We start from the raw sequence: 19,454 nt of genomic DNA, 5'->3' as shown, positions 1-19,454 counted from the left end.
ATGGCAACTCATTTCCAGATTCAGGCATAGGAACATTAAGGAAGCAGTAAGAAAATATGAGCTGACAGAATCTAGCATAATAAATAACATTCATATTCTCTTGTCTCCTATCATCCATAAATCTTAATATTGAAATAGCAATATCAAATTTAAGATTGTGGATCAGAGAATACCCAATCTGTTGACTGAAACTAGGAATGGCATCAAAGTTGCTGCATTTGTTGCCGAAGGCCCTGGTGATGCAGTCATAGAAAAAGCTCCACTCCTTGCAGAGATGTGGACGCTTGAGTTCCCCCATCTTATCTGTACTAGCTGAGTACCCAAGAAAGATTATCATATCTCTCAGAGTTTGAGTGGGTACTGCGGAATCGAACTTATTGTGTTCAGGAAGATGAAGAGCCTTCCTGATTGTCGCTGGTGAGACAAAATATTCTTCACCCTCATAATCACAGGTCAAGGATGGAGAGCCATGGTCACGTCCATCATCATAGCGTGCCGTCCTCCAGAATGTGAGGACCTGTGAGGGAGAAATAGACTCTGGTTGAGTCAGAGCGTACATTAGCTCGCTGTGAGCCAAAAAATCTTGAATCAGATGAAATTCCTTGGGAGCTTCATCATTATCAAGGATGGCAGCATAATTGTTGGTGACAAACTTCGCCCCATTGAACTCAAATGTTGTTGTCGACATAATTTCTGAAAGAAAATGAGAGTTTGAGAGAGTGTATATAACGTGTTTGATGAAATGCGTAGAAGAAAATGAGAGTAAAGTTTGAGAGAGAGAGGGTAAAAATCGTGTGATAAAAAGTAAAAAAAACTTTTTAAAAACTGATATATATCTGTGTGTGCACGATTCACCGAGAGGAGACAGTAGTGGGACACGTGTCATGTGTCTAACGGTAACAAGAAAGATAGTACCTGAGATAACCTCTTCTTTCTTTTCTTTTGTTTTCTTTTGTTTTGTTTTGTTTTCTTTTCTTTTCTTTTCTTTTTTGAGAAGAAACACATTTTTGTTGATCCATATCTGAGACTTATTCACTCTTAGCTCATAAGGGGAGTAAATCAAATTCTTCACTGAGTACATGTCTAATATTTAAGAAGTAAGGCAGTCTAGGTAATAGCTTTAAATCATGTTTTGTGTATCATAGATTTCCACATATGTAATATCACAAAAATCAGACTTTAGAGATGTTCATGACTTAATTCAAGTATTTGCAACATATTCTTCCCAGGAAATTCTCTTATCAGTGAAAATTCATGTCATCAAAGTTTGTCAGGTCAGAGTATAAACATCAGAGTTTGTCAAATCAGAGCATAATCATCAGAGTTTAGATCAGAGAATAACAGATGCAGATGTGGATCAAGTATATAAAAGTAATTAATAACAGATATTTTATTACGAAATGTAGCAGAGTTTAGAGAGGACCAGAGATCATCCCTAATTCGTTTACAAGTCTTGTAAATGTTGCTTCAGCCAAAGGTTTGGTGAAGATATCTGCTAACTGCTGATCTGTTGGAACAAAGTGAAGTTCTACTGTTCCTTCCATCACATGTTCTCTGATGAAATGATATCTTATGCTGATGTGCTTGGTCATGGAATGCTGTACTGGATTTCCTATCATGGCAATAGCACTTTGGTTATCACAGTAAATAGGGATTTGAGTAAGAGATAACCCATAGTCCAACAGTTGATTTTTCATCCATAAAATCTGAGCACAGCAGCTTCCTGCAGCAATATACTCTGCCTCTGCAGTAGATGTGGAAATTGATTTTTGTTTCTTACTGAACCAAGACACCAGTCTTCCTCCAAGAAATTGACAACTCCCACTTGTGCTTTTTCTGTCTATTTTGCACCCTGCAAAATCTGCATCAGAGTAACCAATCAGTGTAAAGTCTGATTCTCTGGGATACCAGAGTCCCATCTCAACTGTACCCTTGAGGTATTTGAAAATCCTTTTGACTGCTATCAGATGTGGTTCTCTTGGATCTGCTTGAAATCTTGCACAACGACAGGTAGCAAACATGATATCAGGTCTACTAGCAGTTAGATATAGAAGTGAGCCTATCATACCTCTGTAGTTAGTAATTTCTACTGGTGATCCAGTATCTTTATCTAACTTAGTGGCTGTTGCCATGGGAGTAGTAGCAGCTGAACTATCCTGCATACCAAATTTCATTAGCAGGTTTCTGGTGTACTTAGACTGATTAATGAAAATTCCCTCATCAGTCTGCTTAACTTGTAGTCCCAGAAAATAGCTCATCTCTCCCATCATGCTCATCTGATATCTAGATTGCATAAGCTTTGAGAATCTTTCACAGAGTTTAGGATTAGTAGATCCAAAAATGATATCATCTACATAAACTTGAACTAAAAGCAGGTCATTACCATGGTTGAGATAAAACAAAGTTTTGTCTATTGTACCTCTGTTGAAACCACTGTCCAAGAGGAATTGAGCCAGAGTTTCATACCATGCTCTTGGTGCTTGCTTTAGTCCATACAGTGCCTTATCCAGTCTGTAGACATGATCTGGAAATTTTGTGTCCACAAAACCTGGTATACTTCTTCCTCCAGCTCTCCATTTAGAAAGGCACTTTTCACATCCATTTGAAAAACCTTGAATTTCTTGTGTGCTGCATAGGCCAAGAAAATTCTGATTGCTTCTAATCTGGCAACTGGGGCAAAGGTCTCATCATAGTCAATTCCTTCTTGTTGAGAGTATCCATTGGCTACCAGTCTGGCTTTATTTCTGGTGATTATTCCATCACTGTCTGTTTTGTTTCTGAACACCCATTTGGTACCAACTATTGATCTGTTCTTTGGTCTTGGTACTAGTGTCCAGACTTTATTTCTCTCAAATTCATTTAACTCCTCCTGCATTGCTGTTACCCAATCAGCATCCTTTAAGGCTTCTTCCACTTTCTTTGGTTCTGTCTGAGATAAAAATGAGTGAAATAAGCATTCATTTGCTGTTGCAGTTCTGGTTTGTACTCCGGCATCTGGATCTCCAATTATCAGATCTGGTGTGTGAGACTTTGTCCATTTCCTTTCATGTGGCAGTTGACTTCTGGAACTAGATCCTCCCCCATAATCCATGCTGTTTCCAGTGTCATTCTGATTCTCTGATGCCTCTCCCCCATTATTCATGCTATCTCCATGAGTATTCTGAGTTTCTGATGCTCCCCCTGAAGATGTGTTCTCATGATTCTCTGATGTAGAATGATCAGAGTTTGAGGAGTCAGTATCAGAGTTTGTGTTTACTGCTGAGTCTTCAACATTTTCATCCAGATTTTCATTGTGAAAGTGCTCCCCCTCAACATGTGCTTGAGGTTGGTGAGTTGGAGTGACATACTCTGATATGATCTCAGAGTCAGAGTTTATGGAGTCAGAGAATGCATCTTCATCTTCAAATCTCAGTTGCTCATTGTCAGCAAAATCTTCCATTCCAGTAATTTTCTTGTCATCAAAGGATACATGAATGGATTCCATGACTACCTTTGTTCTCAGATTGTAAACTCTGAAGGCTTTTGTTGACAGAGGATAGCCAACAAAGATTCATTCATCAGCTTTTAAATCAAATTTGGTTAACTGTTCAGGATGATTTTTCAGAACAAAGCATTTACACCCAAATATGTGGAAGTATTTGAGATTTGGTTTTCTGCCTTTGACCATCTCAAATGGAGTTTTCCCATGCTTATTTATCAGAGTTGCATTCTGTGTGAAACAAGCTGTTTGCACAGCTTCAGCCCAGAAGTAAGTTGGCAGTTTTGCTTCCTCCAACATGGTTCTAGCAGCTTCAATCAGAGTTCTGTTCTTTCGTTCCACAACACCATTTTGCTGAGGTGTTCCAGGTGCTGAAAATTCCTGCTTAATTCCATTTGCTTTATAGAACTCTTCTATCTTAGAATTCTTGAACTCAGTGCCATTATCACTTCTGATGATCTTGACTGCATCTTTAGAAATTTTGTCCAGTTGTCTGACATGCTCAATTAAAAGAGATGATGTCTCATCCTTGCTGTGTAGAAAATATACCCAAGTATATCTGGTAAATTCATCAACAATGACTAGAGTATATCTTTTCTTTGCAATGGACATTATATTTACTGGTCCAAAAAGATCAACATGAAGCAGATGATATGGCTCAAGAATTGAGGACTCGGTATTACTTTTGAATGAGGATTTCCTCTGTTTTGCCTTCTGACAGGAGTCACAGAGTCCATCTGGAGTACAAACTGATTTGGGAAGTCCTCTCACAAGATCTTTCTTCACTAACTCAATTATATTGTTGAAGTTCAGGTGAGATAGTTTCTTGTGCCAGTTCCAGCTTTCTTCAATACTAGCTCTGCCAAGTAGACAGATTGCAGAGCTTTCAGAGTTTAAAGAGAGCTTGGCTTCATAGATGTTTCCATGTCTATATCCTTTCAGAACAACTTTCCCAGTGCTTTTGCTAACCACTTCACAGTGTTCTTCAAAGAAATCAACATGATACCCTCTGTCACAGATTTGACTTATGCTGAGCAGATTGTGCTTAAGTCCTGAGACCAGAGCTACAGATTGAATGATGACATTTCCAAGATTGATATTGCCATATCCAAAGTTTTCCCTATGTTGCCATCTCCATAAGAAACATTTGGGCCAGCCTTCTCCACAAAGTCTGATAGCAGGGCTTTATTTCCTGTCATGTGTCCTGAGCATCCACTGTCCAGAACTAGGATGTTTTTCCTGTTGCCCTGCAATCACATACACAACTAATGATTAGTTTTAAGGACCCAGACTTGCTTGGATCCTTTGTTCTTGTTAAGTTTGTTAACACTAGCAGCGGAAGATTTATCAGAGTTTAAATCAGAGTTTGTGCTAACAGACTTTTTAACAGAGTTTAAACCAGGAGAATCAATCTTTTTCTTCAAAGAAGGTTTCAATTCATAATAATCATAGTATAAACTATGGTATTCCTTACAAGTGTAGATGGAATGCCATAAACTACCACAATGAAAACAAGGATTTTCTGGTCTAAATCTAGTATTCCTAGTCTTAACTTCTGATTTGGGAGACATAACATTTATCTCCTTATTCTTCCTGTAAAAAGAAGCAAGATGATTAGGATTACCACAATTATGACAAGTTTTCCTAGGAGCATTTGGAATAGGCATATAATTATTGCTTTTGTTTATTCCTACCTTCCCATTTCTATTTTTCCTAGGTTCCTTAATCCTGTTTTCTTTCTTAACCTCCTTGAGCTTATGCTTAAGCTGTTTCTGAGTCATTAAACCAATATTGACCTGTTTAGGTTTATCAGTCTTTGATTTGTCCTGAGCCTTTGATTCTGCAACAAATCTTACTCGAGCTACCTTAGGTCTCTCAATTTTAATGGTTTCTTGTTTTTGTGATTCAGCTTCATTTTTATCAGAGTATCCGAAACCTTTCTTCCAGTTTCCACTTTCTAAGATATTCTGAGTAGTCTTTCCTGAGTTAGTCCAAGTTCTGATTATCTCTCTTTCCTTAGCAAGTTCTGATTCAAGAGAAGCTTTTTAAGAGTTCATTTTTAACAAAAACAGAGTCATCTCTTTCCTTCTGAACTTCTAGCATCTGAACTAGTTCTTTCTCAAGATAATCATTCCTTTTCTTAACTTCTAAGATTTCAGATTTTAGTCTCTCATTTTCTAAAGTTTGATCTCTATAACTAACATGCATATTTTTGAGAAACAATCTTAACTCAGTTATATCTTCAATGTCAAAAGCAAGAGTGGAATGAGGTACCTTAGATTCAACAGCCTCAGTGCTGTTGTCCATGTTTGCCATCAAGGCATAGTTGACTTCTTCCTCTGATTCTGATGAGTCTGCCCAGCTTCCTTTCTTAGTGATAAAGGCTTGTTCCATTTCTTTCTTTGCTTTCTTGCACTCAGTTGCAAAATGACATTTCTCACCACAATTGAAGCAGGTGTACTTAGACTTATCAGCTTTTCCAGATTTTTCTTCTTTGCCTTCATTCCTTTTGAAGACCTTCTTATCAAAGTTTCTATCTTTCCTTGAGAACTTCTTCCCTTTATTGAAGTTCTTGTAAGCCATCTTCTTGAAACTTTTAACCATCAATGCTGCCAGCTGCATCATCTCAGTATCACTGTCATCAGAGTCTGAAGGTATATCAGTGTCTGAGTCATCATCAGAGTTTGATGACTCAGCATCAGACTTTGTGACATGTGCTTTTCCCTTGCTTTTCACAGCTGTTTCTCCTTGAACTTTTAGAGCAACTGGTTTGGGTTTCCCACCATGTCGTTTGTTTTTTTGCTCCATCTCAAGTTCATAAGTTTTAAATCTTCCAAAGATATCATCCAGAGACATCTCTTCAAGATCATGATTATCTCTTATAGTGGTTACCTTCAAATCCCACTTTTCAGGAAGAGCAAGTAGAAATTTGAGATTTGAGTCTTCCAGGTCATATTCTTTATCCACTAGAGATAAGTCATTCAGCAGCTTAACAAACCTGTCATAAAGATCAGTCAATGATTCACCAGTTTTTGAATCAAAGTGTTCATACTCTTGAGTAAGTATGGTCCTTCTGTTCTTTTTGATGGCTTTGGTTCCTTGACACCTGATTTCCAAAGCATCCCATATTTCTTTTGTAGTCTTACATCCAATCACCCTATTGGACATAGCATTATCTAGAGCACTGTGCAACAGGTGTTTTACTTTTGCATCCTTGCTGATTGATGAGATGTCCTCAGGAGTGTAGTCCTTCTTTTCTTTGGGAATCATCTTCTGGGGTTCATCTCCAACTGCAACAGAGAGCTTTGTGGGCATATGTGGACCATCATAAATCTTGTCTAGGTACTCTGGATCTGTGGATTCCAGAAACATAACCATCCTAACCTTCCAGATAGGATATTCAGATGCCCTGAGGACCGGAACCCTAAGTGATTCATATCTACTGTTTGAAGCTTGTGATTTTTCAGACATGATTGTGTGATTAAGATCTCACTGTAGGTATATCAACAGAGCTGGCTCTGATACCACTTGTTAGGCCGAATTAACTCACTATATGAATCAATATAGTGAACACAATCAATAACAAAATACTCAAACAAGAGAATCAACAAAGTAAACTCTTATTCACAATACTCAGTAGGTTACAAAAACTCTCTTAGTGATTTATATATTATCACTAAGAGCTGCTGGGTTACAAGAATAATGTTCTCGATGTTCTAACTCTTGTAGAATAAACCCTAATATGTGTTTATATACACAGTTACATGATATCTACTGATTGATTTATAATTATCTGCTTCCTAAAATAATTTAATTTTCTGCTGTAATGATTTGCACAATCTCCCTTGATCTTTATCTTCCTTATTTAGCCAGATCTGCTCCTGAAAATCAGCCGCCTGCAAACTCTGATCATCGATAAACTCAGATCCAGCTGGCAGTCGTTAAACTCTGATTTCCAGCTAAACTCTGATATTTGCTTCTGCACACTAAACAAGTTAGATACCTGTGACATCATCAAATATGTAACATATCTCAAATCCGAACACATATGAGCAGTCAATTTAATAAACCAGATAACACAAATCTCACAATTATTCATATAAATATCACATACTATTCATAAATTATTAGGAAAATACCCAAATGTTCCATATTTTATTCTGAGAATATGAAAATTGATTGCAACATATATAAGCAATCAAAATAGAAAACTAGTTACCGTATAATTTACCAAATATTCATATAATATTCGGAAATAACCATAACTAATTACGCGACCATTACACACGTAACACTTAATCATGTAATACATATCTTCACATATCGACCATCTAACTTTTGAATAACAAATCTCTGTATTTCCAGAAATAATACTTGGAATGAGTTTTGAAAGGACAATCATTTTAAAATATATAACTCATTCCGATAATATCAATAATTAAACTCACAGTGCTGGCACGTATAAATAACAATTACAGAAAACCAATTTACACTAAAATTCATCCAATATTCACATTTAGTTATCATAACTAATTAAAATCACAATTCACATGCAACACTTAGCCATGTAACAATTATAATCACATACCAATCTTTTAAATCTTTAAAATCAATTATATGAAATATAGTTTTGAAAAGACAACCCTGTGTTGATAACACAATAAACCGAAATTTAAATATAAAGTTTTGAAAACACATTAAACTGGAATAAAATATTGAACTTTATTCCTTTCTCTCTAAGAATATTACTTTCATAATGATAAACAATTTATTTAAAATCCGGGTCGTGAAAATATACGAAATCACAGAAGAAGAATGCATAATGTGTTTAAACCTTATAATTCCACACCACAATTATGCTCATACTACACAGACCATTCATCTTATCTAGAAAAAAGTCAATTAAAGCCAATAATAATATTCAAAAACTTATTTCTATATTAATAAACTAATTCTGAAAGTCTGGGATATTACATTTATACATTATAAGGAATTTCCAGGTGCTTCCTGCACAGGGCCGTCTTAGGCCAGTAAGAATTAACAAATGTATTTTATTGATCCAGACCACCACCATTAATGCTATTCCCATCGACGACTTTGCTATTCGTTTGCATAAGTTTGAAATTGCACCACTCTCCATTCTAGAGGAACTTATTGAATCTGATGATCCAGAGTACAAGCCATGTTATGCAGCAGGTATGAACAATTTTATACATTATAATACCTTATGTACTATATCAGGTAAACAATATATTGATGTTTCGAGCAGACGTGGTGGGAGTTCTTCATGCGCTACAACCTATCCGGATTATAAGGTCAAGTAATATTGACAAGCATGTCGTCTGTTTCTCTATATCCGATGGCAGGTTTATTTTTTTCGAAAGCTCTATCACGTGCTAATTACTATCATTTTATGTCAACTATACTATATTGGACGAATTAAGTTTTTCACTGTAACATGTAGTGATTCGTTTGGGATTTTACAAGGATCTCAATCCCGGTTCATTTCTTTGGGCCACCAAACGAAAACACTGAACAACTATACGGCCATGATCTTCAGAATTAGATAATAGTTATTCTTGCATGTGTGAGAATTAGTCATTTTGGAGGTAAACATCTTTCACTCTTGAACTTTATTTTCAATCCATATATGATTCGTTGATCACATTCATGGGTGTAATGATCTGTCACCATTTTCAAAGAGAATCTACATCACCAACTTGCCTGGCTCAAAGATTTACATTAATCTCCAATATCATGATGTTACTGAATTGAGGCAGAGGTTCAATAAGTTATTTTTTTTTAATTAGAAATTTATTTCATAAATATCACAATATCACTAATATAAAAAATGATCATACTAAGTCGTGTTGTTTTCATGTCTTAGGTTGGCAGAAGATGAAGACCAGAATTTGTAGATAAAAATCTGCAATCGCATGTTATCTGCTTCTATATAAGATTACATTCCTTGAGTCCTGGAATATTTCTATAGGTTGCCCTTTTAAATTAAAAATAAATATATTATCATTTTGTTAAGGAGTTGTGATGATTCTGTTTCCTTTGAATAAGGATATTTACCCAACGTATTCTTAATCACAATTTTGATGTAACAGTTTATCAACAAATCTATTGGAGATAAATTGTTTATTTTAATATTTTAATTATCAGTTCCAGGTTCGTTGTTATTGTTTCTCTTATTTTGTTCTCCCATAATCTGGGCCTTGATTTTAGCACCTCATCCTACAATATAATTGATAAATTTCAACCAAGTCACTGAGATTGATACAGAATCTTCCTCTTCTAAATTATAGCCCATGATCAAATAATATATTTAACGTATCAATTATCAAAATGTCCACATCAAAAATTTATATTTACTTATAAGTATTTAATTCTATAATATATAATATATAATTATTTATATTTATTTATTTATATAAATATGTGATGTATATATGTATTTATTCCTAAGACTAATTTTCATTGAGTTGAAGGTGACTTAACACTTGATCATTGCTATATTTATTTGCTTTAACTTTTCAAGTACGTTTTCAATATAGAAAAAAAAAGTACTTCTACACGTTATTTTTAATAGGTAAAGTTTATATCGAAGAATATAAAGTTTATTGTTATAATTATAAAAAAAATTAATTTTAACTCAATTATGTTGAGGATTCTCATAAATCCATTTGGAGAAACATATGATCCACTTAATTATGGTTATTGATCAATAATATACATATATCCATATCCATATTCTAGATTTGTTGAAAAGACACCACACACATGACTTCTAACGACCAGATTCATTGTATCTTTCTATCGCACATGTTTTTTCCTACATTTTAGGCCTTAATTTTAGCACATCAACCTAAATTTTTTTTATAAACTTCAAGAAAACCATTGAATTTTATAATTGATCTTCTTCTCCGAAATTATGGTCGAAGATTAGAAATCGAGATTATCTGAAATGTTATCACAAGCGTGAATTATAACAACCAGGTTCTTTTTTTAATTCTATCACCTATGTTGTTGTCTTACATAATAAGCCTTGAATTAAGGACATCATCCACAAAAAAATAATTGACAAATCATTGTATTTGATAATGCATCTCTTTCTCCTAAATTATAGCCAAAGATTGTCCCTTAAATGATAACTAAATTAGAGAGTTAGAGGACTAGATCAAGTTATATATCTTACGATAAATTATTCAGAAATAAATATAAAATTTCCTAAAAGTTTAAAATTCGAGATATATTTTACAATTTCTCTTCAAATCAAAATAAGATTCTGAGTTGGTTTTTTTCGTAATGCGCGGTTTTACTATGTTTGTCTTTTGAAAGTTGAACTTCTTGCTTTCAATTATCATGATGTATCTTTACTATATCTTTTTTTCTTTGGTTGCTATGTTTGCATATCTCGAATAAGTTACAGATTAGTGCTTACAAGTTGCAAAACAATGGTGACAGCTACGAAATATGCATATTCAGTAATTTGAACTCCAAAATTTTTATATTATTTTATTAAATTTTATAACTCCAAAAATGTGATTTTTATAACCATGTTGTTGTCCTACGGCCTTGATTTGACCACATCATCGACGAAATAATTGATAAACTGCAAAAAAATCATTGTATCTAATAATGCACCTTCTTCTCCTCAATTATAGCCCAAAATTATGTACACGTGTATATACACTTTACTGATTGTGAATCATCTCTTGACTCATGCACTTGCATCATTTAAACACTTGCATTATTTGAAAAACTATGATATAAATATAGGTATCTTGGTCTTTATTTTTCATCGATCTTCTGACAATACACATCCTCTGTAATTATCTTATATTTCTAGTAAAATTCTTTAAGCTGATCTTTTTCTTTGCTATGGAGGACCATCAACATATTGCATTGGTCAACGAGTCCCAGACAGATTGGATCATAAAAGTACGAGCAACACGAATTTGAGCAGCGAAAGACAAAATGGTGACATTAGTTTGCATCATTTGATTCTTCTTGACTGTCAGGTATGAAATGTGCTGATACGTTTTTTCATAAATTTATTATTATTTATACGTGTTATGCGTTATTCTATACAAATTATTTTACAATTACAGAACAATCACATGAGTGCCACTGTTAGGCCGGATGTTTGGGAATTGTTTCGTGATATATTTCGCGAAGGCGGTTTATACCTTATAAACAAGATGGTTGTGCGACCGGCATTTGGTTATTATCGGTCTGTGAGTTCGGAAAAAAGGATCATTCTACTTCCATCAACCATGGTCACTGTGTTGAGCGATGATGGTGTGATTCCGGATCATAAGTTTGAATTTGTTCCTCTTCAAGATCTGAATCCGTATTCAGTCGATCCTTTTCAGGAACATACACCAATTTTTTCACCAGGTTGTTATACTGTCGTAAGCATAAAAATTACATTTTATGATATTGTAACACGAATTTATAAATATTGAAATTTCATGATTAGTTAATTATTACAATTGGTTTTGATTGTGATGATATGACAGTTTAAAAATTATTCTGCAGACATTATTGGAGTTCTTGAGAACCTTCAACCAATACAGACTCTTCAGACCATCCATGTTCCGAGAGAAGTTGTAAAGTTTGTAGTCTCTGATGGAAGGTAGTATTTATTTCTATGTGTTATTATGTTACCGATACCAGTAGCAATAATCAGGCAATGATAATTATGTTATATGTTCCATATGTTGTGTAATTATTTAAAATTATATAAAATTATATATTTTACAACTGTGTAAAAATATATATTTATATAATTATATAACAACATAACAACATATATTAATATAATATATGATTTAAGAAATAGGAAGTGGAAGTTGTGATTCACACTAATCCTTAATATTGTTAATCCTTAATATTGTCACAGTACCAGACACCCGGTAAGCTTTTTTGGGCCACTTGATGCAAACACGGCGCAACTGTATAATCACCCGCCTACGGAATTGCCGAGGATTCTAATAATATCAAGTATTAGGATTACCAACATCATGGGTATCAATTAGAAAATTACTGCTAAAAATTATTGCTGGGTGATGCAATTATTCATATAAAAGTCTATTTCGCTGTATTTTTTAGGTAAAATGTGTATATCCAATTTACCGTATTCGCGTATATACATCGATCTCGATCTTCCAGAAGTTTCCTACTTCAAGCAGAGGTAATTCTTTACTATTCAAATTGTTTGTTTTCCTATAGGTTGTTAGCACTTCATTAGTGTGTAATGGTTTGCGTTTTTTCGGTACTTCAATTGTTATTTTCAGGTTGGTGATGGAAGGATACCAGCCTCTGATCTTTCACGGATGATGATGATCAATGTCAAGAGATTTGGAGATTTTAATGTGTAATTCGAAACAATCTTTTTGATTATAACAGTAATGGTTTCTTATGCATATATTACTGCATCTAATCTTTCGTTTTACTGCTTCAAGGTTATTTTTAAATTGTATTTTTGTATATTTAACACCTTAATTTTGTCAATAAAAAAAATTGCATAAATATAATGCCAAGTCATTAGTTTTATATACTTTGATTACTCATACAATAGCAAGATTACTCATTGCAATATGAATTTTATATGAGTAACAAGATTTAAAAAATTATAGCCCATGATCAAATAATATATTTAACGTATCAATTATCAACATGTCCACATCAAAAATGTAATTTACTTATAAGTATTTAATTCTATAATATATAATATATAATTATTTATATTTATTTATTTATATAAATATTTAATGTATATACGTATTTATTCCTAAGACTAATTTTCATTGAATTGAATGTGACTTAACACTTGACAATTGCTATATCTATTTGCTTTAACTTTTCAAGTACGTTTTCAATATAGAAAAAAAATACTTCGACACGTTATTTTAATAGGTAAAGTATATATCGAAAAATATAAAGTTTATTGTTATAATTATAAAAAACATTAATTTTTAACTCAATTATGTTGAAGATTCCAATAAATCTATTTGTAGAAACATATGATCAACTTAATTATGGTTATTGATCACTAATATACATATATACATATCCATATTCCATATTTGTTGAAACGACACTATGACTTAAAACGACCAGATTCATTGTATCTTTCTATGACACATGTTTTTTTCCTACATTTTAAGCCTTGATTTTAGCACATCAACCTAAAATCTATATAATTCTTAAAGCATGAGTCATTTTTTAAGGCTGCTTTCGTAATTTCACATTCATTTGGATCAACCCGGTAAGCTCCGGATCGACCCAGCAGCTTTCTCATTCATGTTAACACTATCAAAGCATATTTCGGGTTTTTATGCGACCCGCCCGATTTCCACCGGATATGCAGATGTTCCAACCATATGAGCGTTGCATTTAATGCTGTTCCTTTGATGAAGGCATTCATCACGCGGTTTCAATCGTACCAAGTGCCACTGATCAAGACGCTTCCACGATATTTGTCTCCGCGGCATCGTAGGTATATTCACCGGAATTCTTGGAACAGAGTCCTCCTTCTTCGCCTCCAAGATCATCAGGTATTGTTTGCTCCTTTACTTTCAAACTGATTTGTATCTTAAGTCGGATGAAGCTGCATTGTTATTGGTTTTGGAATGCTTTGCAGGATGTTCGATCTGTGCACGGGTTTCTGGCCATACAGTGTTGTTTCAGATTTCTGCTGGTATTGCTGATCGACATCGGTTCACTGAGTCCAGGTCAAGATCCTTTTCCATCCGGTGATTCTGATGTCTATTTATATCATAGTTTGAATTCTTCATTCTATATCTTTATTAATGCATGGGTTGTTAATCTATAATTGATAGTTTTCATTTGTATTTAGCATTCCTACTGTTTGATATAAGTTCAGAGGGAATTTTTCATTATTTTTTCGTGTTCAACTTCATCATTTTGATTCTTTGAATACAATTCAGCTGTATATATTATATATATTATTGACCAATTATATTTTTTTGATTGAATGAATAAATGATTTGTAGGTATGGATGGAGTAAGTTATGCACATATAAGATATACAAGCATAATCACTGTTGCATATTATGCAGCCTTCCTAAAAAGAGACTTTGTGGGAAGAATTGAGCCTACATTAAAATTTCTCAGTTCTTCACCTGGACAGATGAGTATATGCAGAGAGAACGAAAATGTCGTAGGCAGACGGGAAAAAGGTATTTGATTCATTCCTCAATTATTTCAATTTCTTATATTTGTAAATTATAGATGCATTTGTTCCTCTTCATATTGGTTTCATATTGTGTTGAGCACAAATTTTTGAAGTAAATTTTGTTTAACGTTAACATCCTTATATTGTTTTATTTTAATATTATGCTTTAAATTGGCTTCATATATTGATGTATCATTGTTTAATTATTAGGTTAATGGTTGCTTGATTGATATTCTTTCATGAAGTACTGCTGTTGATTTGGTCAAGAAACTGAGGGATGAGTTTCAAAATTATGATATGGCAAGTGAAGATCTTTTTGATGGGGTATTTCTATGATTCTCTCTATTATCAGTCAAGCTATTATTATGATTTTATAATAATCTTAATCGGGATAGCAAATAAGTTGTTGCTTATTTCATGATCTTGATCATAGGATATGTTTTTTTTTTGTCAAGTTGCTGAGACAGAGCCTGTATATTTGCAAATCGTTCTCGATGTAGTTCAGGCCTTCAAAAAATATTTGATATTTGATTTATGTCCTTCACGAAAAAGTCTTGACTTCCTCCTCACAACTTGGGCCAAAGCCAACGGTTTACAAAGTTGTTACTCAATGTGGCAAGAATATGAGACAGTAGGCCTTCCATGTAATGTCCTAAGTCTTTTAAAGTAAAAGAAAGCAATCGTCTTATTGTTTTGTCATGTATGACATAGTACCATTATGATTGGATTTATGTTAGCAGCTCACCTTCAAGTAGAAATTAGATTAACTTTTTAGCATCATCTTACCAATTTTCCACATTTTTGTTGAGCTTATATGTTATGATTGCTTTTACAGGATGTACCAAGCTCTTTTGGCTTTGGGAGATCATAAATCTGCCAGAAAACTGTTGAGGAAGATACTGATATTTGATCCGCATGTCTGCTGTGTCATTGATTCATCACAGAGACAGCCTATGTACGCAGGGCAACCAACTCTAAGGTGCCTACAGCGAATACTAAAGCGAAAGAGGAGACTGTGACAAGACGACCAGGAAAAAATCTAAGAAAATGAAAAAGAATAACCCACTACAATCTTTTGTAGATCTCGGAATGAGGCAGCAAGAGACAATAAATTATGACAGTTGCAATTTCTATTCTCTTTGCTGATTTTGATAATCTTTATAGGATTAAAATACTTCAAACACAAACAAGACATGCTGAAACGAAGGTCAGGAAGCTTATATATGTACGGACCGATGTTACAAGAGCTGGCTATAATTGGAGTGAAGCATTTAAAAGAGATTACAAAGGTAGGTTTTCTTCTGCTTAACAATTAAAAAGTTCTTTCTGTTCTTGGTTTCATGCAGCATGTATATTAAAACCTTTACCTTCACTATAGTCTGTCACATAAATATACCAGACAAGCATGCATGCAACTTCGTAACATGATATCACTGTTGAGTATACAACAACGAAAGCAAAACCCAAAAGCGAATAAACAAGAACAAGAAAATAAACGACAATCACACAAGACAAAGATATTACGTGGTTCGGAAAATCCTACTCCACAAGCCACACTAATTTTATTGATCTCTCACAATTTGTTGTGTTGTGATTTTACAATTACATGGGATTATTTATAAGAGAAGAAACTGGCCTAACCAAAATAGGAGTCTAACTTTGAAATATCTAACTCTAATAGGAGTCCAAATATTTCTAACCATATCCTATTCCGAATCTGACTCCACAAACCCAACAATCACATGCCGCAAGGCACACCCTCTTTGTATAGTGAAAGACAAGGCGACTTGATAGAGGTGTGAGCCTCGCCTACCGAGACACAAGCTAGGCGTCTCATTGAAGTGAATCCCATTTTGACCAGCTTATTATCTACATATTTTTTGTTGGAGTACATTATAAATTCAATTATTTTTATTGTAGTAGGAAATATATTCAAAATTTCGTCGAGAATTTATCCGATAGAAATTTATCTCTAAAATAGGACTATAAATTTTTTTACTTTAGTTTGAGTACTTTTGAGCAGGAAGTTATTATTATTGTTTGTTGAGTGCTTACCCTAAATAAATTAATTTATTTCTATTCTCATTTCTGATCTATTTTGGGAATACTATCTTTTTTTATACTGGTGTTAGATAAGTGAACTTAAGCTGCCTGCAAGAGAGAAATCCTGGTATATTCAGAGCCGTCTGTCCAGAGCCATCTACAAACTAAGAAGTAGAGCAGGACAAGGGAGCCTCGGTCCTTGACATAATGAAATTTGAGCATGTTCTACTGGATATTGGGCTGCTTGAGAAATCGGAAATGTTGAAAGGATGCAGGTGATCCTTCTCTACTTATTTCCTTTTTATTTTGGGAAAAAGTAGTAATGACCCCAGCATTGTTAGGTTGTAGTTACATGTAGTTGTTTGGTTTATTTGCTTTGGAAATTTGTGTTAAAAACATAATGATACCAACATTAGAATGCTTTCTGCACTTCTTAACAGAAAAAATATGATGACAAGTTTACCTCTTCTGCCAATTAACAGAACACGGGCATATCATACCACACATATATCCACTTGATGACATACAATGTGCATAATTTACTGCATTTTCTTCTATTCCATTTAGGTATGAATAGTAATTACAATATCAATATATTTTGATGACAAACAAAATGAATTGATATAGAAGTGAGGGAAGAAAGACTTACTTTGATCCAAAGTAGGTACTGGGATAGGCTTATTAGTTTTTATCTTTCGAAACAAACTCTGAGTCATGGCTTAAATCTTCTGTTAATTTCTGCAGCTCACCAGATATGTTTATCAGGGCACCATAACAATCCAGACACACTTTCAGGATCACGTGCACAAACGATCCTCACGGCAGAGTTCCAGAATAGAGCAGTCAAACTATCTGGCCTGAAAACAAACACTAGAGTCTGTAAGCACTGATCTTGATTCGAATTGTCTACTTTAATGCAATCAGATTGGTGTATTTTATAAAAATGCTATTGTCACCAGCAGAGGTATTGCTTTAAATTTATTTTGTATTAGTTCGATTTTAGATGCGTCCAACATAGAAGATAAAGTTTGTAAGCAAATGACTAATCAGTCTTTATAGAGATTTATGTTTCAAACAAGAATAAAGCTTAGGTATTTGGAAATTTACGGGTTATTCTGTTCATGTTCTTCAATTGTATGCATGTTCTAGAAACTCTTAACTACATACTGGCTTCAATTCTGTGTGTAGATCCTAAGAACAGAATAAGGATCATCTTCCCACTGAATATTCTCTAATGATCTCATTCTATAAGGGATCCTCTGGTCATTGTTCTTGCACCTATCGGCTGTATAATTCCCTTCACAGCCTGTAGGCCAGCTGTCAGGACTAACATAATCAAATCCGGGTACACATTCACATTTAGGTTCATTATCAGAGAGAGTACGAAATCTGTTTAGGCTACATATGCCTTTAGGATCACATCTGTCTGCCAAAGATTGCCATACAATTAATGAGCCGTTTCCTTTCGTATCGAAACTCAGTGAATATTGGCGAAGGATACCATCAGGATCAATTTTCATGAGGTAAACTCTCTGCTTCTCAGAAACCCATCGGTTAGATATTTTACAATCTGCATCTTGCGTCTAAATATTCCTGTGGCATAATCAGATTTTGACCTGCTTGAAAACAATTCCTGACCATTTGAAAGATTCTGACCAGGTAAGATTGCCTCTGTTGGGTGATCAAAACTCTGCCATATTATCTTTTGATCAGAATTATAGAGCACAAAGTTGCCGGTGTCTAGCATGGAAACATAAGAAAAAGATTTATCAGGTGAAACATTATCCGTACTTGAGTCTGGGGATTGCTGTAGGAGGATGAGCCTTCCATTTGCAGTTAATCGCAAAGTTACATTATCAGAGGACAGGAGGATCATCTCTGTTGAAGAATTAAATCTTTTACAATTCTCTCTAATCAGTATAGTGGCTTGATGGTCTATATATTAGGTAAGTTTCTTCATTTTTAAGTTAGTGTTCTTATTTCAGAATGATTAGAGTTTTGGCTTTTCTGGTATGCATATTCTAGCTAGCTCTACCATGTGCCCTGGGGTTTATACAAAACAATTACATGTGTCAAAGTAAGGTATGAAAATATTATAATTTCTCCATTTGTAGTACTATACATATTTAAGTATATGGAAATGAAATGTGACAGAGGCATTTTAACTCTTTAACCCACATGGTCCTGTTTTGGGGGCAATTGGATGATATGAACAGAAAATTAGCAACTATTAAGCTAAGCTACTGGATCAACAATTTGCGTATAATATATGGTTGAACATTTTGTGGAATCATCAATATTAAGAAGCTCAACTGTCCACAAACAGATATGACAAAAGAATTGGCGAAAACAAAAGGGCTAAAATCTTGCTGCATAGTAATAGGAAAATGCATCCTTAACAATAATATCATTATATCAAGGTGCAGTATTATATATGAACCAAGATTACTTCACAGGTAAATAGCATTACAAACCTGTCTTTGAGCTACATATTTTTTACCAAATTCCTCATCTTCTAACAAATCTTTTTTGAGATCTGCCTTCACATCTTCTCTCCACTTTTTCCAACTATATATGATGTAAATGGTTGCTATAGCAGCTCTCGGGGGAACAACTTCTTTATTTCCAAACATCCATTTTGACTCAATTTTTGGGTAAACCTTGACAATGTCAGCTCCTGGGCTATTGACGATAAAACGTTTCTCATCACCAAACCTTTTCATA

General features: G+C 34.1%; 1 protein-coding gene across 6 annotated transcripts in view; it reads left to right on the top strand.

The window, feature by feature from the left end:
• The first annotated feature begins 13,685 nt into the window (after positions 1–13,685).
• The window catches only part of LOC108192615 (uncharacterized), a 6,824-nt gene continuing 1,055 nt past the window's right edge, over positions 13,686–19,454 (top strand). The window contains exons 1-9 of one of the 6 annotated variants that reach the window (XM_064081817.1): positions 13,687–14,046; positions 14,133–14,223; positions 14,506–14,691; positions 14,898–15,011; positions 15,523–15,976; positions 16,820–17,005; positions 17,475–17,609; positions 17,919–18,253; positions 18,390–18,676. In XM_064081817.1, the coding sequence (XP_063937887.1) occupies positions 13,873–14,046; positions 14,133–14,223; positions 14,506–14,691; positions 14,898–14,902 (456 nt within the window). In that variant the 5' untranslated portion in view covers positions 13,687–13,872 and the 3' untranslated portion in view covers positions 14,903–15,011; positions 15,523–15,976; positions 16,820–17,005; ... (1 more) ...; positions 17,919–18,253; positions 18,390–18,676. Of the gene's footprint in view, positions 14,047–14,132; positions 14,224–14,505; positions 14,692–14,897; positions 15,012–15,142; positions 15,332–15,522; positions 15,977–16,819; positions 17,006–17,474; positions 17,863–17,918; positions 18,254–18,389; positions 18,677–19,454 lie in introns of those variants that run through there. The other 5 variants (XM_064081816.1, XM_064081818.1, XM_064081820.1 and 2 more) reach the window with 5 other exon arrangements.

This window comes from Daucus carota, chromosome 7, assembly GCF_001625215.2.
Source record: "Daucus carota subsp. sativus chromosome 7, DH1 v3.0, whole genome shotgun sequence".
NCBI lineage: Eukaryota > Viridiplantae > Streptophyta > Magnoliopsida > Apiales > Apiaceae > Daucus > Daucus carota.
Note: the sequence above shows the minus strand (reverse complement) of the source record. Positions and strands in the feature narration are given on the sequence as shown.